Below are 26,988 nucleotides of genomic sequence, written 5' to 3'. Positions count from 1 at the left end.
GCGGTGAGTGGAGCGGGGCAGGCGGGGCGGCCGCCCATTGGCTGCGGGGCGGGGACAGGGCGCCGGGCGGCACCATGTTGGGGAGCTGGCGGGGGCTGGCGGCGGCGGCGCCGGCCGGGGACATGGAGCGCGGGCACCGGGCGGGGTGAGTGGGGAACGGCGCCGGGGACGGGCCGGCGTGGGCCGCGGGGCGCTCCGCGGGGTCGGCGGGGGATGGGGGAGGCCGCTCCCGCGCCTGCCTGCGTGGCTCGGCGGGGCGGCGGCACCTGAGGACGGGCACGCCCCTGCCGCCTCGCTCTGCCCGGGGCACCGGCCGGGGAGGAGGGAGAGGAGACGGCCCCGCCGCCTTCCTCCGGGGCGCAGCGGCTGTGCGGGGCCTGGCCTGCTCGCCGGGGTGGCCGGCGGGGGTGTGGGGTATCTGCGGGGCTGGGTGCCGGCTGTGGAGCCCCGCGGACAGGGAGGGAGGAGCCGTTAGAACCGTTACGGCCGTTGGCCAGGGGCGCGGTGCGCTCGCGCAGGTGCGCAGCTGTTCCGCCGGGCCCGGGCCTGGGCCCTGGGGGGGGGGGGGGGGTCGGCGGGTACGTGGAGCGGCGGGCCTGCCGCCGAGCTGCCCCGCGGGAGGAGGAGGAGGCGGGGGCGGGGGCGGGCTGCGCCCCCGGAGGGCTCCCGCAGGTGGGGCCGGGCCGCTCCGCCCTGCGGTGCCGCGGGTCTCTCCGGTCGGCGCTGCAATCCCTACGGCTGGGTCCTCCGGCACGTAGGTCGTGTTCGGCCTGAGCAGAGCCGCCTCACTGGAAATACCTCCACGGTTTTCGTGTGTGGAAGGTCAGGTTCCCGAAATACCTCCCGCTTTCATCCGCGGTCAGTTAAGGACTTTGGACGTGGCTATAGCAGATGTGAATGTTTATCTGCGCTCTTCCATTTCCTTCCTTTTCTGGATCCTTGTTTTCAGATGGGAAAAGAACCCCGCGCAGCTGTGAAGCCTGCTGCCTTTCTGACAGCATACTCACGCTTGTGAATAGCCATCTGCACAATGGACTAGCTCACAGAGCACCACTGGCAGCTTGGCTACGGTCGTTGGCCAGTTGTGAAAAATAAGATGCGTATTGTTGAGCAGAAATGCTGATTGTAGTTGTCAAAGCCGTGGGGTTTGCTGTTTTTAAAGGACATCTGTCTTTAGATCCTTTCTGGATACAGATGTGTATAGGCAGTGCAGCTGTTTTGGTTTATGCTAGCTGAGGCCCTGGTCCTGCAATGTACATATGTGCTTTAGGGCCTGAGCAAACAGAGAAAACTGTAAAATGCAGGTTCTTGTCTTGCAGTGAATTCCATGTGAATAGATCCACCTGGTACTTATTACAGCACAGGGCATTAGCATTGTGGTCTTACTTAATTTGAAAATGACTCCGTGCAACCCTGACGTCCTTAAGGCTGACCTACATAGTTGCAACAAGATTTGTCTCCGTTTGCAGTACAAATTCTCAGGAGGGTGAGGTGGATTTTATTTTGTCGCATATTAACAAAGTTGGTGACTCCGTTCTGACACCAAAATCTTTTGTTCTTTGGCTTGTTGTCTGCTGCCTGTCTTCTTGGGAGTGGGGAAGATTGATTGGCACTATTTTATGGCAGAGTCAGGCTTACTGCTGCTAAATGTCAGACAGGTATATGGACCCTGGTTAAATTTCTGGTGCCCGTCTTAGGTGCAAACTGAATAAACGTAAGAACATCAAGTTGAGAAAGCAAGCTACAGGATTTTCTCACTGCTTTGGCTTCACTTCCAAGTTGAATGGGCTCCCTAAAACATTTCCAGCTTGTGTTACTGTTGTGTATCTGCCTGCCCACAATGGTCAGGTAGAACTTCAGTAACTGGGATGGGGGAGTTCTTCCCTTAGTAGTGAAACCGATGTGTTTTCTGACCAGGTCCCAGCATTTTCTTTTTCAGTACCCTTGGCTCCTGCCCGTGTCCCGTACCATTCTGCTTTACAGTCCTTTCAATTCCTTCCTTCTCGTGCAGTGTTTCCAGCTCCCTCTGCGTACCAGCTGTGCGCACACTGGTTGCCCAGATGGCCAAGGCGAACAGACAACTGTTGAGCTAACGCTACAGCCTTTCCCTCAGCACTCCCCAGCTGCCAATTCCCAGTAAACACATAAACTCTGCCTTCAAAACATCTACTGTTCTCTCAGATGCATTTGAAATTAGCCAATGGATCCAAAAGCTTACCGGTGAAAAGTGTGATTATGTAAACTTTGTTTCCATAGGAAACCATGCTTGAAGGAAAGCTGTTCCGTGAGGAGAATTAGGGAAGCCTGGTTTCCTGGGGACCAGGAAGGTATATACCGAGTTGTCCTTGGCTTCTTGAGACTTCTATCCTCTATCTGGCCAGTTGTCTTTGTAAAGCTCACGGAAGCATTCCTCTGACAAATTTGGTAGAATCGTGGGTAACGGGTTCTAAAGTTACTGAGGGATATAATGGGGTGGGGTGGACAGACAGATGAATGCAGTTATTTCATTTCTCCTAGAAATGGTGTGAAAATATATCAGGCAGTTACTGACTTTTGCAGTTGCAGGCATGGATAATGCAGCAGTTAAAATGCTTGTGATGTTTCATACTTTATCTGCTCTGTAGCTCTTGACCAGGGATAAAGTTGTGCATGTGCAAAGGAAAGTTTGAGCATAGACTGTCGCAAGGATTTTGCCTGTAGGTAGCGGAGGTTTTAACAGAAGAAGAGATGGAGAAATAGCAAGCAAGTAAATATCTGTGAAGCCTTGTGCGCTGGATTACCAAACTTGTACGCAAACGAGGCAGCATACAGAGAGTGGAAGTGACAGAATGAGTCTGAAAAATCTAAGCAAAGATCTGTGGGAGCCTGCCTGTGAAAACTGAAATAACAAGGCTTATGCAGAGAGGCAAAGCGTGAGCTACCGAGGAGTTGGCCAGAGAGGAGCAGATAGGAAGAAAGATTGATCTGGTGATACTGAAGTACATTTTGGGAAGAGGAAAATGTCGCTACTGTGTACACAGTTTCTTCAAGGCATTTCCCAGGATTTGCTGGAGAATTTTTAAAGACCTTTTCATAGGAGAGCCCAAAAAGCATAGTGTATTTAGGAAGAGAAAACGTGCATTTAAACAGGAAGTAGAGCAGACTTATTCATATTTCTTTCAGATTGACATCTGTTCGAGCTATGATTTTTTTGTGTCCTTGTGCTGGCAGACCAAACCTTTGCCTGCCCTCAGACCTTATTTGTCATTTGGAGCATAACAAAATCCTTGCATATTGTACGCAAGTATTCTTGAGACAGTAGCTTTCTTGCTTTCCGATACAAAAATAAGATTGATATGTGACATGGTGTTGATGTTGTGACTCTAATAAAAATCATTTTCTGGTATATGATCTTCTGCTAATTTTGTAGGCTGCTTACAGTAGCTATGTTTGTAGTGGGCAAGTTTCATGCTGCTTTTCAGACTGGGACTAAAGTGGTATGATGTTGTTATTTAATGCCAGTGGGCATACTTTAGTTTAGGCCTCTGTGTGCACTGTGACCTGGCTGTGATATTTAGAAGACGCTGTTATTTGGATATTGATTTGGAAGACTTGTTACTTGCTGGTTGTAACGAGAGAGAAAATTGGTCAGGAAATATCCCAAAGAGGTAGTGAAAAACAAGAAGCGTTTCTTATGCAAACCTGCCAGCTGACTATGCTATTAGAAAGCTGGTATGGTTGTTTATTTCTGACTATTTTCTTTTCCAGGTTGATCAGGAGTATGGGAAAATGGTAGACAGGGAGATGAGTTTTTCTGTACTTTCTGACATGGAGATGGAGTTTGGGTGGTAAAGCAACAAACCTCTTTGGATTATGTCTTCTGTTTAGTAATGGTAGCTGGAGATAATGATGAGCAGAAGCTCAGGAAAAAGAAAAGAAAAAAGAAGCCACTTTTAGAGTTTCCTGGCCTTAATAAGAGATCAGCAGCTGCTGCCCAACAGCAGGAGGGAATGTGTGTTGTTCCAGGACTGCAGGTACACAGGGATTACTCTCATTGTTAGCTCTGATCAGACATGTAAAATGTACTTGACTTCTGAAAACTTTATTTGGGTTTTTCCTTCTCTGATGCCTTCTGGTTCAAAGAGCACCTACTATCATTTTGTGCATCCCGCATTCCTACGTCTCTTATGTAGAAGTAAGCGGTTACTCTGTTCCTTTGCCCCATTTTGTCAAGCATGAAGACTCTTGCCTTTCCCTCTCACCCCTGCCAGTTTCTGGAACTAGTTCCTTTCTGGGTCTCCTCCTGCGCTTATCCCTGGGTTTACTTCTGCCATTGTCCTGGAGCCTTTTGCCCTTTGTCCCAGAGAGTTCTGCTCACAGTTCACCCTATTTTTCCCTTTTTAAAATGTTGGGGTTTTCTTCTTATTTCATTTGTTTCTGTGGCCACCTTTCCCGTCTCTGTCCCCATTCCAGGACCAGCTTCACGCTTCCTGAGCTTTCATAATCTTCTTTTCCAATCCAAACCTTTTTCCAAAGACATGTCCTTTTCTTCAAATTGCTTTCTTCCAAAACAGCGTAAATGTTTTCTTACACCACCTTGGCACTGTCACTCTTGCCATCTTCAATTTAAAACAACAAAGCTTAAGTTCTTGCTCTCTGCATTAAACATCTTCATGAAAGGATTCATTTTTATTGGCTTGTACAACGAGCATAATGTTGGCACCTGAGGAGTAACGTACGGGCTCTGCAGCTAGCGGGTGGAATCGATTGCATAGCAACCTCAGGGGTGTTTTGTTGTTTGTTGGAGAAAAGCAGCCGATGACTCATTTTGGCAGATGTCAGTAAAAAATCAGAGCCAACTCACCTGCTTAAAGCTACAGAGAGCAAAAGCAGGGTAGGGGTTTGGTTGGGGTGTCAGGAGTAATTGTATAACTTCAGGAGAAATGTTTGGCGAGGATTGGTTATTCAGTTAAGGGAATTGCTGAAACGTCTTATAGCAAACATTTTTTTGGTAACTTCTATCTACATAGGTGGAGGTTTTCAGCCAAAATTGGTTTCAAAGCTGTCACAAAAGATAAACTAAGTAAATTTAAGTGGTGGCTCTAGTTATATTCTCTTCCTTAGCCCCAAGAAGCATACCTGGAGAAACTCAGCATTCCTGAAAATAAATCCAGAACAGTGAGTGTCCAGTGTGGGCTCCAAAGGTATGAAACATTTCTGTCCAGTGCTTTAATTGGCCAACACGGGGCTGCAAGGCTTTCTTAAGATATATGTGTGCATGTATACATATCTCATAATTAGGAGTAACTGTTCTGAAATGACCTGTGTTCTTCTCTGTAACTTCTTAAAATCTCTAATGGATTTTAAAAATGAATGAAGGGAGATCTTGATAACAGCAATGTTCAAAATGATTTAGAGTGACTAGTTTTAAAGAAGTGAAATTATGAAATTACAATGAATGGGTACAGTTACTGCCTGATCTGCTTTACTTGCTTTCTTAGATTTAAGAATAATGTTGTTATTTAGGGCTCTCCTTCTGGGTGAGTCTGTATTTGGAAGAACAAGGGCTTTCAGGTCAGGTGCATCTTCCTTGTCTGTGCTTCTCATTCTTGTGCTTGCAGTGTGTAATATGCAGATTGACACGCTGCTTGGAGAAATACAAGCTGCCTAAACAGAACTGAGATGAACAATAATTTGTTTTAATTTCTATATAAACATGTGGCTTGTTGTCTTTCACTATTAATACAAGCACTTATTTTCCAGTAGATTAAAATCAGCATTACATAGTTAACAGGGGACCATAGCAGTAGTTTGAATCGTCACTGAGACCCTACCCTCAACCCTTCATGGGGTTTTTATTGGTTGCTATTAACATTAAACCACTTGTTCACATTTCAGTTTTAACTCATTGTCATTAGGAGACTGTCACTTTCTTTCCTGCTTTGGCAGACAGGTTTTATAGGAAGTATTTAAGAGGCAAAATGTGTAACTTGGGAAGGGCCAAACTGAACCAAGCTGTCACCTAAGGCAGGACAATGACATCAAAATAATTCAGATGGTAAACTGGGCTAAAAGCCTTGCTTCTGCATTGTTGGAGCACGTCGCCTGTAAGTTGAGTGGTGCTCAGCTTAGTAGCTGTGCTGAAAAGAGCGATTTTTGAGAACAGGAAGATCTGACAGTTTGTTACGGAATTTCCTTGTGACTGTTTCTAAGCGGTTCAGGTGCTTGTCCTTTGTCAGGCTGGCCTGGGCCATAGTTTTACCTGCAGGTATAATCACTAGCGCTGCTGCCAAGAGAAACGCTTGTTCTTGGCCTCGTGGTATGCCTTCCTCAGATGCTTGTGAAACTACGTCGGAAACCAGATTCAGGGGAAGGTGCCCCTTGTGTAGATAGGTAGGCAGGCTTTGTAGGAACTCCATGGGTCATCTCCCACTATTGGAGCTGCTGTGCCGCCCTCCCTCATCTCTCTGACTTGCACCAGTAGTGGCTCAAAACCTAGCAGTAGTAGGTGGTTCACACACAAACCAAGGAATGTGGTTAATGGTTGGGTGGGTCAGCAACCTGGATCGTTGAACTACCTTGTAGCTGGGTTGTATGAATGCTAACGCTGAGGCACAGGAAGGTGGGAGAGCCACGTAGCTGGGAGGTAGGGTGGGTCTCCTATAGACCTAATGTAAATTTATTTAAGGTGCTGTGGAGTCATTCTTCGGCTTGCATGTGCTTTTATACTAGTACTCTTACACTGTGCCAAACCTAATTCTGTGCTGGTGACTTGCTCAAAGGATGTGTCACGTACTGTTTGCCACGGCCTTAATCTTCAATGGAGATGTACCTCAGCGATGTGCTGAGGCCCCTCAGAACCATTGTACCCTTCCATGACCTTTGCATGTAGGGCACGGCGTCACACAGACGCTGAAGATGGCTGTGATTGTGTGGCCAGCAAGTCACAGTCTGGCTGTCCTTCAGTTGCTGCCGGTAAATTAACTTAGCCCGTGCAGCTTGTTTTGCCGGTGACATGATTAATAATGACTGGTTTGTACACTTATTGCTAAATGGCATGAGAAGGCTTTTCTATATTAGTCCTACCACAGCTCAGGGTGCCATTTGTGGTTTTCATGGTTAGCATAGCTTGTGCAGAGAGAGATCTCTGGTGGCTCCAAGCGTTCCTCAGAGATGTGCGTTAGTATCCGTTTCCATTTGGGTTTCGACTACATTCAACTAATATTATGAAGATAATTTCTCTCCTCATAATTGAAATACAGGATAAACTGTGCGTCATGGGGTCCTTGTATGCTAACACTGTACCGGCAAAGGCTTGTTGAGGGGTAAGACGTGTCTTGCAGCCTACTTAAATATAGAAACGCAGATGTGGCTTTAACTGTGTTGTAGGTGAGGTTTCTGAGAAGAGGCAGTATTAGTGTTTGGGGGTTTTTTCCTTGTTAATTTGGTGTTGAGATTACAGATATTTTGTATATTTTTTGTGGTTATTGGTTTTACAGTTGACTGCACAAGGTATATAGTTAACCACAAGGAAGCAAAGATGTCCCCCTTTTTTCTTTTTTTTTTTAAAGAATGGGAAAAAAGATGCATAAATTATAGTGACAGCAAATGAGAGGCAATAAACAAATGAAGTCTATTCTGTTCTTATGTCTTGTACCTTCAGGAAACTAGGCTGCACAGCTGTTCTCATCGGTTGTCAGATGTCAGAAAACCTACCTGGGAGCTTTCTCTTGAGGGATGAATCTTGAGGAAACCAGAGGTCATAGGTTCTCTTACTAATGGAAGAGTATTTGTGAAATTGGAGCCATCAACTTAAACTACAGTTCTCTGCAAAAGTCTTGCCTATGGTAGTTGGAGCTGTTATGATTTCAGCTGTGTAGATGCTATCAGGCAATTTCCCCTTTTGGGCAGATCACTGAAAAGCTACAGGAAGACAGCAAACCCTCTGGGTTTTAACAGAAATGTTTGGGCTTTAGGATACAAGTGTACATAAATGCAGACTTACATTCCAAGCATAAACTTGATGTTGAGTTTGGTGGGATCTGTAGGAATGCAATTTTTTTTAAGTTTGTGTTTTGTTTATTTTTAGGGGTACCAGAAGATGCTTCAGTGGTGATACCTCTTTCACAATGCAAGTTATGAATGAGATTCATTAACTAACATCCCCTTCCTCACCCTGATCTCCAATAGACTTCCTGTAACGCTTGGAAGAAAAGGTCAGGGGAGAAGGGTTGAAGGTCACCATGAAGCTGAAGCAGCGAGTTGTGCTGTTGGCCATCCTCCTTGTCATCTTCATTTTCACTAAAGTTTTCCTCATTGACAACTTGGACACCTCAGCTGCCAACCGGGAGGACCAACGCGCCTTTCACCGTATGATGGCAAGCCTCCACGTAGAACTGGACCCCCGACTTGACCATACGTTGCAGTCCCCTTGGGAAATTGCAGCCCAATGGGTGGTGCCCCGGGAGGTGTATCCCGAGGAGACGCCTGAGCTAGGGGCTGTTATGCATGCCATGACAACCAAGAAAATAATAAAAGCTGATGTGGGATACAAAGGGACCCAACTGAAAGCTTTGCTAATACTTGAAGGAGGACAGAAGGTTGTCTTCAAACCCAAGAGGTAAATATTGCCTTCAAGGACTGAATTAATAGCTGCTTTATGTATTACTTTTTAAATCTCCATGTTGTTGCATTACTCTTTAAGTTACAAATCTGTATGTAAATGGAAAGGCCATTCTCTTATTTGTGAAACAGTATAGAGCCGTGCTGATGCTCTAGTAACATCAGGTTGCTGCGCCAGCTGTCTCAGGCTGTATAGCTTTGATGCTCGAAGCAGCCTGTCTTTAGGTTAAAAGAATAATCACCGTGTTCAGTCCTGAGGGAATGTTAGTTAAACCTGATGTTTCTAAGCAATATCTTCCTGATCGTGGCAGGGCAGGTTCTGGCAGTGCGGAGACAAGTCTGCCTACTCTTTTCTGAGTAAGGGTCACGTCAAACTGCCATGAGAGAATGCAGTCAACAACAGGGAAGGAGTGAAAGTCGACAGTGGTCTTAAAAGTAAATCTGGGTGTCTGGTGTAGCTGCATGAAGATTGTAAAAATGGCTTGGTAGGTCAGAGTGAAAGCCTCTGAGTTTCCTGTCAGTAGTGAGTACTGGAGGAGTAATGTAAGAACGGGTGAGTAGCGATACTTCCTTGGTATGGCCTCTGTTTATGGTGATCCACAGGGAAATTGGACAGGATTGAACATTTATGAAGAGTCTTGTGCATGTCTGTAAAGCTTTTTGAACTGTTTGCCTTCAGGGAAAAGGAGAAGAAAGAAAAATGTAAAAAAAGTAAGGCAGGTGTGTTTTATGGGAGCACACTGCAAATGTTGAGTGTTGTCATCGCAGAATGAGTACATCTCTCTGCAAAGGATATTGAGTTGAGCAAGCATGAAGTCTTTCTGTCATGTTAATGAATGGTAAGAGAATGAGGAAGAAATCTGCCCTCCACTTCTTGAATTTGCAGGGCTGTTGCTGTGTGGTTAATTACTGGTCTGGCTAGAGCTTCATTCTGGGGCTAGGCTGTGTTTAAACGGTGGTGAACCTTTCGCACAAGTCTTGGTGGTACGACAGACGGCTCGTCCAATAAATGCAGTAACAAGACATGGTGTTTCTGTATTGCTTTCTGTATATGTGAGTGCTGTAAAGCATTTCACCAAGCATTAAATTACATTCCCATAATGGAACGTCTGTGCAGGCGAACACAGTGACTATGCTTCCATCGAGGACACGTGCAGCTGGGAAAGTATGTAGGAGTGCTAGATGGTATGGCCCTAGCCATACTGGTAGACCCATGTTCTGTTTCTGACTTCCAAATAGTGAGGCTTGTAGGTAGATTCTTGTTCTGTCATTGCAAGATAATCTCTTTAACTGGCTTTTGACCTGAAAAGTTTGTGAGAGTTACTACTAAAAACCATTTCCAGAAAACTTACTGGTTGGGGAAGAATGAGTTCTCTTGATTTGCCACCTTTGCTCTAGAAAGGACTAGATTCCTACTGTGCATGGAAGCAAGAAGTTGCTTGTGTTTTACCAATAAGTTTTAGCTCTGCAGCTTTTAAAACGTGACCATGTTTTCAAAAGCCTGCTGTAGTATATGTATAAAGATCTGAATTCAAGGAAATGTTCTGAGGGTTAGCTGCCTCATTTCAAAATCACTTGAAACCCAGCCTAAGTTACTAATGATTAATAGTTGCTACCATCGCTTGTCAGTGGTATATGTGAAATGAGATGCTTGTTTGGAGTAAGTTCCAGTTTGGCAGGAATCTGTCAAATCCTCCTCCCAAAACCTCCATGCCATCCTGCACTGGTTAATTCTCTTTTGAGATGCCTTGCAGAAGAGCTAAAGCATTTGCTCAGACTGATGCAACGGACTGTTGCCTTGCTCCAGATCTTCTCTGAGTAGAGCATCAAAGCAGAGCACTGTGGCTTCTCTTACACTGCTGCTGCTACTGCTTGAACTCTGAATCTGTTGGAAATAATCTAGTTTACACAATTTGATACAGAGATGGAAATGAGAAAATAGATAATCTAATTTGGCCTTACTTTATTTGAAAATGTATTGCATTTCACCCATTTGCTCGCTATTGATTGTGGTATTTTACACTCATCTGAACCATGCTTCTTGAGTAGTATCTAGACCTGATTCAAATGTCACGAATCTTGGAAATTTGTGTTTGCCTTGACTATTTAAGTAACATCTATTAAAAAAGAAAAAAAATCCCAACACTTCACCAAAATATTCCGTTGTTGTTGTAATGAGTGTCTAATTTCTATTTCTTGCTGTTCATTGCGTCTTTTCTCCACCAGAATAAAGAGTCTTTTTATATCCAGTATTGTCCTCGAGTTCATGCTTGCTGATCTTCTAGCTACTAAAGATTGCATTTGGCATTTCTTCCACAATATCAGATTGTATTTGCACGTTAATCTACAATCCATTCTAAATCGTTTGTGGAGTTGCTGCTTTCCAGTTTAAATAGTGCCCTGTTCTGTAGCTGGGTCTGTGCTCTTTGTTCTTAGCTGTGACTTGGCATATGATTGAATTAAAACTCATTAATTTGAATGGACACCGCTTCCCAAGCTTTTGAGACCACTGTAATTACTGACCTTTCCTCCTTATTTACTACTTCAACAGTCTACACTCTTTAATCTCATTAATAATTTTTCCTTCTCCCATGGGCAATCATTTTGAAAGTGACCCAGAGTGTGTTTAACTTAGCACTGTTATTGCACTTGTTACTCTGAACAGCAGAGTTGATTGGAATCCTGCATGAATCGCTTTATTTGACTTATTTCGATTACAGATATGCCAGGGATTATGTCGTGGAAGGAGAACCGTACGCTGGCTATGACAGACACAACGCAGAAGTGGCAGCCTTTCACTTGGATAGGTATGGAACTATTGGGTTGCCTGGTTTTTTTGTCTCTGGTGAATGCTTTTTCAGAGTTGGGGGAAAAAGAAGTCCCTTGAAGAATACACCTCGGGTGTGAGCTATTTCTAACCTGCCAGTGTACCACATTGAAGCCAAAATAAAAATTAGCTGTTTTTGTGAAACTTCATTTCAAAGATCTGTGCAAGAATCTTAACATTTAAGATTTTTGTGAAAAATTTGAAAAGGAGCGTGAGCACTGAAACCACTGATACTTCATATTATATGAAAGAAAGAGCTCAGCTAAATCCTGTGGAAGAGTCTGGAATGCTGAATGTATGTGCTAAGTTAACATCCAGTATGCTAAAAAGTTAAGTCTAATGTCTAGACTAAGAATTTAGTCTAGACTAAGCATGAATCAGTGCATCCTAGATGAAAAACAGCTATTCATATATTACTTGTATTCAAGGCTATCCAGGTGGGTTTGTGGACCTGAGCTGGAGGAAAAAAAATCAACGTTATGGGACATACAAAGAATAGGGCAGAAATTACCAAACTCTGAACATTGATAGTTACAAAATAGGAGTCTGAGGTGCAGTTTCATTGAGAATAAATGAGTGCGGTCTTGGTCTCCTCATTATAACATGACAGATAAGTAAAGCTGTGAAAAATCCTTATATGAAAAGACTTAAAATCTTGGGAAAGGAAATAAAGAGGGACAAATATAATGAAGGTTCGAATGATTGAACTTAAACCGAGGTTTTAGTCTTCCTTTCCTAGTACATAAATAAAAGGCTCGTCACTGTGACTGAATTCATAGGTGGTAAAAGATATGTTAGTCCTAATTCACCTGTGGAACTTATTGCACAGATAATAGAAAGCAGTAATTCTAGTTGTGTAAAAGTAGTGGTGTAATACCCCTCACTGTTGTTGCAACCTTTAGGTAGGGGACCAAAATCAGAGTATTTTAAGACCAAAAAAAAAAAAAAAGTAGCAACATGTCTGTTGTCTGTTTGTGCTTTCAAGAAAAATGCGGACTTGTGCTTCCCTGAAAAAGCAATGATCAGGCATGGTAAAGCAACAATTCAAAAGCTTCGTTCCAGTGTCTAAACCCCTCGTTCTTATCCCTTCCTTGCTTTCTCTTTGGCTGTGTTTTGGTGCTTGTTTCTCTGGCCTTTCTCCTCTCTTTGTGGGTTATGCAGCTCTATATTTGTCAAGAATACCTAGCAGAGGCTACCTGCCAATGTAATTTTAGTGTGTACCTTTGTTTTGAATGGTGACGGTTACATATTTCGTCTGAGGATGCTATTGTTTCAAGAAGGACCTGAAAAATACTGTATATTTACCAGTAAAGGGGAGGCTGTGCTAGCCAGGATACTGGCCTTTCAGCTGTGGGTCTGAAAATACAGGGACAGGTTTTTCCAGATCGTATTTACTTGGAACACCTGTATTTTCTTAAGCTGTGCATAACTCTGTGTTGGCTATGAATTTTGTCTTCATGCATACATGGTTTGTTCAGGCAGACATTTTGCAAGGCCTTTCTTAGAGGTGTTTTATACTTACGGAAGAGGACTTCCTCTGATATCTAAAAAAAATTAGTTTGCAGCTGTTAGAGTGACTCTCCCAGCATCTCTGTGGAATATAGATTGTCCCTTTTTCAGAACGGACAGTCCCTTTTCAGTCTCTTTTTCTGAGATGCAAAGACTACCAAAAGGGTATCAAAAGTACATTAAGAGAGTTGGGGCTGACGTCGTACCGATGTTTGTACTCCTCCTTTAAGCACTTTTAAAATTCCATTAGAAATATCCAAGTCATTTGTGGTCTCAGAGCAAAGACTGGCAGACATGGGAGTGGAACCTGGATCTTGTGACTGCAAGTTTTATGATTATTCTTTCCACCTCTTTTTTTTTTTTTTCCAAACACTTCAGGCATTCAGTTTTGTTCTCCCGTTCTCTCTTCCCTTCTCCCCGCCTCCTGCCAAACAAAATAACTCCCAGATTGTTTACTTTCAAGTATAATTGAATTGGGCTTAAACATTACATTTTAATAAATAGTAATCCCCACAAATTATAAATGATCTTTCCAGGTGACCAGCCCAAAGGCCATATGGTTACTGCTTCAGCCTGTACAGAAGACAGATGATGGATATTTCTGGTATGAGGTCTGATTTCTGAGAGTTGGACCATGGTGCATCCTGTGTTGCTCTGCTGCAAATGCTCTAATAAAGGAGTGTCACTGATGGCCCATAGAGCAAGTTTAACATCCAAGCACTTAAGAAAAATGAGTTTCCTTACTTTGCCTTGGACAAGAGAGGAGGTTTCTGCAGAGTTCCAACTTTATTCTTTGGTCTCAGCCATCTCAATTTCAGACAGTGGCACAGACACTGTGGTTTTGTTTTCTTTTAATTTAGAACTGTTGCCTATGTTGCAAATTCTCATGTCGTGTTTTTTCACCCCAAATCAGAATTCTGGGTTTCCGACGAGCTCCACTGGTGGTTGGCAGGTTTGTGAATCTACGTACAGAGATCAAACCGGTTGCCACAGAGCAGCTTCTGGGTACCTTCATGACTGTGGGTAAGTAAATTCCATGCAGCCCCGTAAAGAAAAACATTTTTAATGGGAAAAAGAGCCGTGGGAATCTGACACAGTTATAGAACAGTTAACCATGATACAGGAAACTGGTGAGTCTCTTTCTGTGCCAAGAGAGATCGTAACGCTTGTATAACCCCATTTGGCGCGGGAGGAGGACTTGATTTTCCCCGAGTAGTTTTTCCTCTATAACTTCTCAGTGTTCCCTCATGCTGCTGTTACAGATGGGATTTTTTTGAGTAAGAATTTTATCTCTGCTGTCAGAGGTGGTAAGAAAAGTCTGTGATTAGACCCGAAAGGAAAAAAATGGAATTGTATTTAACATGAACATAGTGGCGATTTGGGATAACTTATAGACCTGATGCGTCAGTTGGTGTTAGATGTTGTTTGTGCTGCATCAGAGCCTGCTGAGCATTCATAACGAAATGTGTCGGAACTTCCGTATGTTGCTTACAGTAATAATGCTGTGAAGGGCACTTAATGGGAATTATGAATGTGAACTCCTACCAGGTGGTCATTAAGCACCAAGAAATGACTTATGCTTCAGTCTTAACTCCTTCAGGCTTTCATAAAATATCCAATTATTACTCTTTTTTTTTTTTTTTTTCCTAATAAGGAGACGCTAGAGATGATTGTTCATCACAGCTGATAAATGTGTGCCTGTGTATATTTCTCTTACAAACACTGTTGGTAGTCTCACCTACTAAGTTTGCCTAATACTTTCAGTTACAAGGTGTAACTTACAGATGAGAGTAGCTCTGCCTTGCCAAACTCTTTGCGTTCAGATCGGGTGTCTGCTTCAGGCAGACTTTACTTTTTCTAATTTCAGCCAAGATAACTAAGCAGTTTTCTAGCAGAAATACTGACTTGAAAAGCATGGCTCCAGAAATTTTCATTGCCTTTCCTTAGATTCCTTGAAACCGCCTGTTCTGCAAAGCATGAACCAAAGAAATGGGTGGATCTGGGGAGAAGGTTGTAAACTGTTGTCAACTCAAATTTGACCAAGTTTCTGAGATTTTGAAGAAAAGATAATTCACGCATGCTCACTGCAGATTTGCTAGAGTTGCAGCTAGAATCTCAAAGAATTCTGTCTTTTGCTAGACCTGCGGCAGGCCATGGATAGGAAGAGAGACTTGCAGCACTTTCCATAGAAACAAGAGATCTGGTCTGCTGCAAGCTCTGTGTTGTTAATGTTCATCTCTCTGATGTCCTCAAGTTGTGTGACGGAGGTAGTGGGAGCACAAGAGCCAGGTCTGGATGGAGGACTGCAAAGGAGTGCTAGCTGGCTAAGGCATTGTGATGTGTAAGAATGGAAAGCAAAAAACATGTCTTTCAGTGAACTGGGCCTGATTTGGGGAGGATATCTGATGTAGAGCCAAAGGAAGAAAGGACAGGAAGTAATTGGAATTGCAAGGAAGGGAGACGTAGTTGAAGAATGTTTTGGAAGAACATCCATGAGAATGGAACTGGAATTAACTTGGCAAGGGTCAAGCAACAGCAGGTTAGAAGGGTGAAATAGAAACGGTTAAGTTAAAAATGTTAATCTAGGCTATGTAGATTATGCTACGGGCTACATAGGCCTTAACAGACTAAAGCCTGCAGGGTTTCGTTGTTCCTTTCCTATCAGAAGACACTCATGCAACATTTGACAGATTTGCATGCCTAGATCATGTAAGAACGGCAGCTTGTTTGTGTTTCCCCTGCTGAATCAGTTCAAGTAACTGAGACGTGGCAGGTTGTAGGACTCCAAATCCATTTAAGTTCTGCTTAGTTTCTTCTCACTTGTCTCTTTTTGGTCAACTTTTTGAAGTGGGAAATCTGACACATGAAGTGTGAAATGTAAAAACAAGCAGTGCTAAGGTTGCAAAGTGAAGGTCCTAAGGACGAGGAGAGGATCACAAAAACTTGTTGATAATGTAATGTTGTATTAACCCTGTGAGATAAACACATTAGAAAATATAATTACTCTCTCATCTGAATATTAGTCTTTAATGTTGCTTTGAATTAAGAGATGTCTGTTTAATCTCTTTTGAGCCACCTCCTCTCAGAGATAGGAAGCATGAGGTCAAGTGCAGTGAAATCCTATTGCAGGGAAGGCTCTGCTGCAACAATATGCTCCTGAATTTCAGGTGGCATCCCTTGGATTAAGTTATGCTCTTTTGATACCTCTTCATTATGATTTTTTTTTAAGGTAATAACACTTGCTTCTATGGGAAGTGCTACTATTGTCGGGAAACAGAACCAGCTTGTGCAGACGGGGACATCATGGAGGGGTCAGTGACTCTGTGGCTACCAGATGTCTGGCCTCTTCAGAAACATCGGCACCCGTGGGGCAGGACTTACCGTGAAGGCAAACTTGCCAGGTATGAGAACATGATAGAGTTATTCTTTACACGTGATAATTTGTACTAGAATAACACTTGCAATACAGTGGCTAATTAAGGAGCAAACGCTCTCAAAACCTTGAGCTTTGCCAACAGCTTTCTTGATATGACAGTGGAAGTCAAGAAGTATAGGATGAGATTTAAATTGAAATAAGCAAGAAAGAAATCTTCATTATTTTCCACAATACTTAGTGCTGTCCTTTTCCTACTCCTTGCCTGGAACAGAACTTCACCGTGCGGTCACTCCGAGCTCTGAAAATCTTGGCTCTGGGCAAACCAAGACTCTTCTCTTGTGCCACTACACCTTTTTTTGACACTGTGCCTCTCTGTGGCCCACTAAAATATGGTAGCACTATGCTATTTTCTGCCAGACCTGATTTCATGGTCCTTGTGTTTCTTTCAAGAGTTGTGGAGCTGGTTTAGCTTAAGTAGGTAGGCACTGAAATGTTCTTCTTTGCTTTGAATACCATCAGTATTTGGTGGCGATGCTTAGCATCTGAAGAATGCTTTTAGAGGAGGACAAACATGGGGTCTAGCAATCTTGTGCAATAGATAGAACATGTCAGAGTATTTGGGTTGGAGATGGTTTTGCCATGACCACAGCAAATGGTTTTGAGCTTAGTAAATTTTTCAAAATCTGTGTCCTGGACAAGTGATTAGAAAGAGATCTTTAGTCCTTGATCTAAAATATCCTTTGATTTCCAATGACATGATTGTTCTCAGAATCTCGTCCAAAGGCTTCATTGAATTGTTTTAGAGTATTAAATGTACGGTTTGATTTTTGAGCAGCAGATGTTATCTCCTTTCCAACAGGTCAAACCACTTGTGTTTAGTACATGGTAAATTGCAGTAATGAAGGGACTGAATTTCTTGGAGGTGTTTCTTTTTTTTGAGAGAGAGTTTTTCATCATAAACTGCCTGCTTACACAGGCGTTTACCCTGATACCTATGTTGTTTTGATATTTGCTGTATTTTAAACTTACTTCCTCTTGCCCCATTCAGATGAGATTGCATGGTACTGTTGTTTTGCACCTTATCGTGTTGTGCTTTTCACTTTGAGAGCATCAGGAGAATTAAATGTTCTATATGTCACGCTCTCCTTTTTCTGTGTCTGGTAATCACAGAAAAATAACTGTAGGAATTTTTTTTCCGGATCTAACTGTTTCTACTCTGTCCTGAGTTGACCTTTTGAACACAATTCATATAGTCACGTTAGTGTACATAATCTTTAATGGACCTGTAATAGATAAAATCCCTGACCTTCGAAGTCCTATGCTAATGCAATCTAAATGATCGGAAATAAATGTCGGAGAAAGGTCTATCTTGAAAGGCTGAGTGGAAGATGAGAAGACAGAGTATAGTATATCTGAAAAATTGTTGCAAGGAGATTAAGTACTGATCTAAAGTAAAATGAGAGAAAGAGAAACACTTGAGGGAGAGAGGGGTGTAGTATAAAAGAAATGTGTGCAGTACAAGGAGGAGTATGTTCTGAGACTTTTGCCTTGTGGATTTGTGCTATAAGTTAAGTGTGAGTTGGACCTTAATGCAAAAGAAAGAGGGAACTAGAGACAGCATTTGAGGAGTGTCTGGACATAATGACAAAAACATTAAGAAGATAAATTTTTGGCCACTCTGATTTGAATAACTGGAGGCTCCGGACTTCTAGAAGACGAGGTCGGGTATGTGGCAATTCTAATAGTTGAATTCTGATCTTTCCCTGCTTTTATGACTCTCCGCAATTTTGAGCATGTCAGCAAGTCTCTCCAGCTTGTGTTTCCTCCATTTCTGTTTCCAAGTCGCAGATGGTTTAAGGCATTTCCAACTTAACTGCTATTTTGTGAAGGATTGTTTCAGTCCTTACATGGAAGATGTTGTAGATGTACTTGTCATTTAGTTTGGCAGATGGAAAGGACGTGCACCAGAGATTTGGCTGGTTTGTTGGTGGTGTTGAATAGTGTTGAAAACTGTAAAGAAGAAAATGAGAAAATTTTAAATCCTAGCTTTGGAGAATTGAGATATGACATCGGTGTTATAAAACCAGGAGTACATGCCTGGGTTACGTGTAGAAGGAGAGGAGAGAAAAGGGAAGCTTGAAATCGTGCCAGTGGAGACGAAGGTGAGATACTCTGAAAGGAAATTAGGGAGGAAAGAGACAACTGTGAGTGAAGGAGAATGAACACATGTGAGGCCCTTCTCCTCAGGACAGAGGAGGTCATTAGTAACCACGATGAGGTTATTTGCATTAGAAGGGAAAAAATGAAGAGGATGGCTGGCAAGCAAGACTGATAGGAGCAGGTCAAGGCAACAGAAATAGACACAGTATGTGAAGTCTTTAGTTAGGAAGTTAAGGGAGGCGAGTCATGACAGTAATCTTGCCGTGAGGCAGCCCAACCACTGCTGAATTGTGAGCCATGAGGAAGCAAACTCTGACCTTGTTTTCTGTAGGAAGATGATGTGTAACCTTGCACTGAAACTATAGCTTGCTCCATACGCTAGGGTGTTAATACAGGATTTACTCTTTTAATAAAACATTTTTGTCTAGCTCACTCTTCTGGAGTCTAGCCTTGACTGCTGCGCTTACCTTTTCTTTATGCACTCACAAGTGACTCAAGGGGCAGCTATAAACACCGATAGTATGCCATCATGGAATGTTCCTTGAAGATTTGATTTGGTTTCTTTTTGCCGGCCCGCAGGTGGGAGTATGATGAAAGCTATTGCGATGCTGTGAAGAAGACTTCACCATATGACTCGGGCCCTCGTCTCCTTGATATCATTGACACCGCCATCTTTGACTATTTGATTGGGAATGCTGACAGGCATCACTATGAGAGTTTCCAGGATGATGAAGGAGCCAGTATGCTCATCCTCCTGGATAATGCCAAAAGGTGAGGGTAAGGGAAGTCCTGATGGCCAGGAGTGGCGATCACAAGGGCACACACTTACCTGCTCTGTATCTCTCTGTTTTCTTTCTCTCATTAATTGTTTCATTAATAGCTTTTGTGCTTTCCTTCTTATCAGAAATCACCGAATATTAGAGTCCTTCAAAGGCTGTCATCCTTACTCTGTGCTCTAGATATGATGACTGCTTTGGGCAAAGTCTTATTCAAATTGTAGAAACTCCCAAATTAGCACAGTATGACCTTTTTTCCCCAAGCAACTTGCAAAGGTTACTTAAGTCTCTCCTTCTATCCCCAGAAAAGCCCTCTCCCTTTTTAATTAATGGAAGATTAAAAACTTACTATTTACCAGTGAGTATTAGTGAGTGCCATAGTAAAATTAGATCTTTTCAAAAATATGCCTCTGAATAATTTGGCATTCCCTGCCTTCTGGATATGTCTACTCTGGCGTTAAAAGGTTAAAATGGAGAGAGAACTGATACTGAGAGCAAAATATGATGATGTCCTGAGTGTGGACATTAACTGTTATTGAAACAAAAATGAAGCATGTAGTAACTGATAGGAACTGATGAGAAGTCCTTCTTGAGGCCAAGCTTTACTAGGCATATGTGTTTAAAATGTGAGTTGTTCTGTCTCTGCTATAGTTTTTGTATGTGGACTGATAGAGTTTAAGTTAAAAATCCTATTGAAGGTACAACCTTGTTTAAATCATAACAATTTTCTTAATTTTTCTTGAAACCAGAGATAGCCTATTCCACTTTCTCATGCTTTAGTCCAGAGACTCCCAAGGTTTTTTTTTCTGATCGGCATTACCATCTGCAGTGGCAGTGAGTTTCCCTTTCTGTGGATGGACAGATCCTTGGAAGGCTTGGAGTTACCATTTCTTTCCCCGTTTGCCTTTCATATAGTAGATTCCTTCCCTCCTTCCTCCTCTTCCTTCCTCGTTTCTCTGCAGTGGCTTAGTTGAGTATTTTGTCTTTAAGCACCAGGCTGTTCAGTAAGACTCCTTCAGTTATGTCAGCAGGATGCATTCCACCTTGGGACTGCTTAATTATTGCTGCTTTCAGACTGCTTTAGGTGAATTTGGCAAAAATTGTCTTTCTGTAATGCTCTGGCATTGTGCTAGGAGGAAGTTATGTATTAGTCACTGGAAGTAAATACGGTAGTTGAAGGTCATGTCAGACCTTTCGTTATGGTACGTGCTTATAACGTTATGAAAACATTTCCAATGGGGCTTGGCAAGCCCAGAAGTAAATTGTTGTCTTGAAAGCTTAAGTAAAGTTCTTTCTGCTCCTTTGAGATAAGGGATAGGGGGACAGTTTTTTTCATAGAATCATAGAAGATCTCAAGTTGGAAGGGACACATAAGGATCATTGAGTCCAACTCCTTGCTCCTCACAGGACTACCTAAAACTAAACCATATGACTAAGAGCATTGTCCAGACGCTCCTTGGTGCCATGATCACTTTCTTGGGGAGCCTAATCCAGTTTTAAAGCTACTAATAACAGAATTATTTGAGCAGAGTAATGCCAGACTCCTAGAGTAAGTTATCTTTACTGAGGAGAAAGTTCTTTGTTGAAAACAGTATTATGAGGAGGGTTAAACTAGTTAAAGAAAAAAACCAAAACAAACGTGTTTAGATGAAGCTCAAAATGCCATGAAATTCTTTTGGCAGGTCTCCCTGAGAAAGTGTGATCGTGTTAGCGTTGATCACCTTGTTAGCTGAACTGTTGATCTAAGCTTGGCCATCTGAACCAGCACGTGGCTGCTGTTCTGTTCGTTCCCTGTCCAGCTGTGTCAGGCAAAGCTCCCGCTCTGTGTCCAGAATACCGATTACTCCTTTCTCCTGCTTTGGAAGATGAGCTCAATTTCTAAACTCCTCTGAAGTTCATTTCTAAGGTGCCTTGGTCTGATAAAGAACTAGGTGTGCTGGTGTTGGCTTCTGTTTACCTGATACATTAGCTGATGCTTTTGAGAGTTATATCTGTAATTGGTCATGGCCTATTTATATTTAAATTTAAATGATTTGATCTGTTGGAGCGTGAAATTGCCTAGTATTGATTTTTTTTAATTCCTTACAAATCTGTTGATGTTGAGAACAACATTAGGAGTTCAACTGCTTCACTGGGGTTTAATTTTGCTTTTCAGCTTTGGAAACCCTGCCCTGGATGAAAGAAGCATCTTGGCTCCTCTTTATCAGTGCTGCATGTAAGTGAAACACAGGGATGCTGTTCACTTTACTTATGTAATTGCTGTCCTTACGTTTGCAATGTAATTAAGTTTGAAGCCTTCTGGCAACCTGAAAATGTTCACTTGGGTATATAGTGCTTTACTTTTTTGAGGTACTGTGTTTGTTTGATGCATTGTCACTGCTTAAGCTGAGAAATACATTTTTATTAAGGAAGTAAATCAGATGGTAGACTGTAGGAAGTAGTCTCGCCTCCAGGTCGCTGATTCAAATCTATCCTTAGCATGACAGGTACTTTGCATCTGCAGCTGTCTGCATCCAGCTCCTGCTGAATAAAAGGAGCGTGACGTGAACGTCACAGTTTGAGTTCTCCCTGACACAAGCTAAGGACTCAACGTGTCTGTTAACTAACTACCTTCATTTCCAAATGTTCTTTCTAAACAAGACTGCAGCACTGCTCAGGGTACTCCTTTCAAAGTGGACTTTGTAGGCTTTTTGCAGGATTTTGTTTTGACTTTGGCCTTGTGAGCTGTGTTTGGGTTCTTTTTAGAGGCTTGCGACTTGTTGATTTCTGGTTTTTGTGGCTGCTCTCTCACCAGGCCATTGCTACTTCTCATTAACAAATAGATAAAAGTACCAGGAAGAAAAATACTGATACATCCATTTCCTCCCTCTGGTACTTCAAGATAACATTAACTCCTTTAAGCCTTCCAAATTAAGCATTTAGCTGAGAGTTCCTTGAGCCTGTCCTTGGAGGGTTCTGTCTCCTGAGTTCCTTGGGGCCTGTGAAACCTGGGTACTTTGCAGAAAGCCTGAGCTCTCACCCCCTGCTTGCACTAAACCGGGCTCTGTGCGTGCTACAGTACACCTGGCCTACGTTCTGCAAGAATCTTGCAGAATCCATATGGAGAACAATTATAAGTGAATTATTTTCAAATTCTTCAGTTTTCCTACCTTAATTTTAAATGCATTTTTGATTTCCTGTTTTATGAGCATCCTTTGAAGTCTTTCTCATTTAGCTTCCCCCACATACAACCAGAACAGACGTTTATCTATGTAAGAGACTTTGCAGTTTCCTGCTTTTCAGATATCCTTTCTTTCTGATACCAGGCAAATGCCATGTAAGAATTCATATGCATAATTGTTTTAACCGTAGGTTTGTTACGACACTTGCTTGTATTGCTGGTTTCTTTAGAGACCATCAAAAGCGGATAGTTTAGACCAGTGGTGCTGAAACAGAAAAATTTGGGGAAGAATCCCAAGAGACTTCTCAGAACAAGACAGTTTAGATGGGCTGACATGAACAAGTTTAATGGCTAGTGAAGCAGAAAGATCCCTGCTGCGTTCACTTTCTGTGGAAGTTCAGTTGACTGAGTTGTGTCCTTTGTCATTAATTGTTAGTCAGTGATGCTCTTCCTGAGGTAACATGAGTTTTGGTTTTGAATTAACAGCCAGACTGTTAATTTCCTTTCCTTTCCAAACTGCGTCTGGGAGGCCTCCGGACTGAAGAACTTCCTTGCTAGCACTTGAACACATTCCTGTATAACATAAGAATTACATCGCATTAGATTCTTTCTTCTTCACCTTCAGTCTTCAAGTTTTACTTAGATATTGCATTAATGCAGTTATACCTGGACCTTCCCATCCCAAAGCCTTTTTTGTAGTAAGACTCCGTTCTATTTAGATAAGATCATGATGTAACAGGCTCCCTCAAGAGGTTGGCTTTGGTATTGCTGATGGAACTTCGGCAGGACAGTGGTACGATGACTGTTTGTTTCTTTTACAGCATTCGGGTTTCTACCTGGAACAGACTCAATTATCTGAAGAATGGAGTACTGAAGTCTGCCTTAAAAACTGCTATGTCGCATGACCCCATCTCACCAGTGCTTTCTGACCCTCATCTGGATGCCCTAGACCAGCGGCTTCTCAGCATTCTGGCTACAGTGAAGCAGTGCACAGACCAGTTTGGGCCAGATGTTGTGCTGGTGGAAGACAGGATGACACTGTCTCATTTGTAATTGTAGTGGAACACAGAGGAAACTCCTTTTTTTAAAAACAAACAAAAAAAGCGATAGAAAAACAGCACAATCAGTTCGGAAAGGCTGTGGCCAAGATGGACTGAAATGAACAGGAAAGCTTCCGAGCCGGAGAAACAGAGGTGACGCTGGCTTTTACCTTGGGCTGACAGCAGTGAGGTGGGAAGTCAGAGCTTCGGATGGCTCAGTACCCGTAATGGCAGCTTGGCCGTTGTGGTGTGTCCATTGCCGGCAGTGGACATTGCACTGGATAAAAATGGCTCTTGGTGTTGGTGGAAGCGTGTGGAATACAGACACTAATTTGTGGACTGAATCTAGAGGGGACAAATGGAGATGAACGATACGGTCCTCTCCCCTTCTCTTCCCCACGTATACTCTTGAGAGTTTTTTGTCTGATTCAGGGTTGTACATAATCAGCTGTGAGCTGGTTAGGCATTTTACTGCTTCTTTAGAGAAAGAGGAAGTGGTGAATAAAATAATTATTAGACTGAAGAGTTGTGCCACCCCCCCGGGGGTGGGATGTTCTTCTGAATGCCATTAGGGGTGGGAGAGGAGACCTCTGCTGCTCACTTGTCTTTTCCTCGATAAAAGGCTGGGAATGGGGTTTGCCTCATATGTGGTAATGCTTCAGTGTTTTTGCTGAAGTCCTATCCAAGAATTATCCACAGGGATGGAGATTTAGGGGAGGACAGGGTGGTTATACAGCACTTGGTAATTAAGGGGTTAAAGTAAGTTTCCACATGTCCTGTCACTGTTTTCCATTTATAAGGAACCTGGCAAGGTCTGAGTAGAGGAAATAGCATTGCAGTTCTGTGTCCATACTAACCACATTTTCATTGTATTGTAGCCGAGGAGGAGGACAGCATCTGTCCTTGGAAGCAGGTTCTGTTTAGCGAGGTCATGCTGCTTACTGTATGCCCTGTTTAATTTGGGGAATCTGGGCATGTTGCACTGGCGAAAGAGAGGTGTACTGCTGGACTTCCGCAGCAGCCAACAGCCATGGCAAGGCCCCGAAGAGTGGAGAGAACCCTGACTTGTGCTCTTTCTTCCTCATGACATGCGGAGAGAGGTTCCTGCTGCTCGAGGTTGTAACCACAGCTCACTGCTGCTGGTTGGTGGACACCGGCAGTTTTTCAGTCCCGCTGTCTGCCCGGCCTGGCTTGTGGGTGAGCTCTGAAGCTGTGAGCATTTCCAGTAAGTTTTCTGCCTTCCCCACCTGCTTCCCGCAACTCCCACTCTGATGTTGTGAGTGGAGCAATCATCCTGGAGTGCTCACTCCTCATGGTTTCGCCATAGATAGGGGACAGCTGGTGTAAGTTGGCTTTTCAGGGCAGACTTGCAGCACTTGTCCTAGTCCTGTCATCCTTCAGCACTGTGTCAGCTTGCGTTGCTTATGAGCTTGTGGCTGTAAAACTTGTCGCCCTTGCGGTAGGTCTGAATCTCTGTCTCTAGAAGGGAAGCAGCTTCGTCATTGCATTTCCAAATTTAACAGGTTTGCTTCGATTTTCAGTTCAGACAGTATGGTCCTCAGAAGTAAGGAAAGAGCTCACTTCCCAAAGTGAACATATATTATTGAACTTGTGAGCAAGAGCAGCAAAATGTCAGTTTAAGACCTTTTCCTTGATTTGCTGTCAAAATCTTTCTAGCTCTGCAGTAGTGTGGCAGGCAGATAAAGAGCTGTTTCCTGTTCTTGCACCTGAAGCCATACCCGATCAAAGAGGTGTTAGTGAGAGAGTTTATTTTTAAAATGCAGTTTTATTTTGTTGAAGTTTTTTTTATCATTGCCTGAGCAGAGTATCTTGAAAATAGAATGCAACTGTTTACCTGAAATTGAATTTTATGTTCTAGATCTCTTCTGGACTTGGCCACATCACAGACCCACCCCACAGTTGGGATGGGACGCAGAGTTATTTATTGGTGTTACTAGTCAGGACTGTAACGCACAGCCGGCTTTTAGGACACTGGTGTTAAGCTAGTGCCTGTTTATTGCTGTACTTGATAATCTAACACATGCTTTAGAAGCCGTGGTCCTTTGGGGAGCGTAACCCACCAGCGTGGATTGTTCCCTTGTGTGCTCCGCTGACGGTGAGCGTGGGCAGGAGCCACGCAGGGATTGCTGCCCGGCTTGGCTGGCAGGCAGACCTCGGCGCTTGAGCGAGACAGCATCGGGAAGTACTGTGGGCAACAGCGAGGTGGTTAGGGAATGCTTTTCTTCTAAAGCAGAACAGATTCATGCTGAGGCATTTTGGCATAAACTGTTTCCCAGGAAATTGAAGATGATTTACACAAAGGGGAGATGGTGAAGCATGTGGTAGTGGTAGAAAAACATGTTCTCTTTGAGCTTAATCATGAGCACTTAATATTTTGGGAAGGATCTACCAAAATTTGAATTTTTGATTTATATTTGATCACTTTGGATCATTTAAATTTGATTTAATAACAGAGTAAAAAAAAAGTCATTCTGTCTTTATGAAATTAAACTAGTGTTCAGGGCTTATGTATTGCCTGTTCACGGGGCTCTAAGCTGAAGCTTTTGCTGTCAGATGGACTCTGGGGATGTTTTCCCCCCCCGGTATGAATGTCAAAGATTTAAAGCATTGTATTGGTTTAATTGTAAACAAAGGGCATGAAGTGTGGCATCATCAGTAGGAGGAAGCAAGAAATGATTACTTTTTTTTTCCTTTTTTTTTTTTTTGTCATGTTGATGCTTCTGGTCACTGTAAACACCACTGGAGCTTGGTGTTCTGCAGCAGGGAAGAAGAAGAAATTCCTCTCTTACCCAAAATCAGGACGATCTGATTTTGGCCTTGTGATAATCTCTGGCATTTTGGCAGTGATTGTTGTTTTGCTTGAATACAGAACCCTGAGAAAATCTAAATTGTAACCATTGCAAAGGAAATCAGAAGCAGCACCCCCATGCAAACAGGGTCTGCTTGAATCTCTGAAAAATAACGTCGTTTGTGAGGCAGGTGCTATGCGCTGTCGATGAGGTTTTCATGACACCTTCTGATTCTTGTTCACTGTGCACACTGTAATTCGCTGGCTCCAGATGTTACAAAATGGTTGTGTTGCGGATATTAGTAATATCAGAGCGCTTGAAGCACAGAAATCAAGAACTAATTAAAACGAGAGCATCATCAGCCATCTGCTATTTATCTCCTCCTTCCGAAGTCAGCAGTCGGGCCGGAGGAGACACTGAAGTCGGCTCCTCTTCCAGCAGCTAATGAACTGGAGTGTGTCTTGCCAAACAAACTTCAACTGAAAAATACTAATTTATTAAGAAGGTAATTTATTTGCTGTGGCAGCTGGAGCAAGATGCTTGAACCAGACACCCCTCTTGGAGCTGTCAGAGGATTGCCCCTGGGAGCAGCTGCACAAACGGAGATTGCTAATAAGAAAACAGAATGCAATCATGACTTTCTACTTGTATCCCCCGGGGTCAGATTCCGCATAAAGCAACATTGTGTGAATAAAGATTTTAATAAAGCAACATTGATGGATTGTTTAA

General features: G+C 43.0%; 1 protein-coding gene across 1 annotated transcript; it reads left to right on the top strand.

Moving 5' to 3' along the window:
- Positions 1–39: 39 nt before the first annotated feature.
- FAM20B (FAM20B glycosaminoglycan xylosylkinase) lies at positions 40–26,988 on the top strand. Its single transcript, XM_075760422.1, has 8 exons — positions 40–145; positions 8,069–8,599; positions 11,322–11,408; positions 13,851–13,960; positions 16,167–16,338; positions 19,053–19,244; positions 21,405–21,464; positions 23,231–26,988. The coding sequence occupies exons 2-8, from the start codon at positions 8,223–8,225 to the stop codon at positions 23,460–23,462; spliced, it is 1,230 nt and encodes a 409-aa protein (XP_075616537.1). The 5' UTR covers positions 40–145; positions 8,069–8,222; the 3' UTR covers positions 23,463–26,988.

The sequence above is a fragment of the Balearica regulorum genome, chromosome 8 (assembly GCF_011004875.1).
Source record: "Balearica regulorum gibbericeps isolate bBalReg1 chromosome 8, bBalReg1.pri, whole genome shotgun sequence".
Taxonomy (NCBI): Eukaryota; Metazoa; Chordata; class Aves; order Gruiformes; family Gruidae; genus Balearica; species Balearica regulorum.
This window is presented reverse-complemented; position numbering and strand designations above follow the sequence as displayed.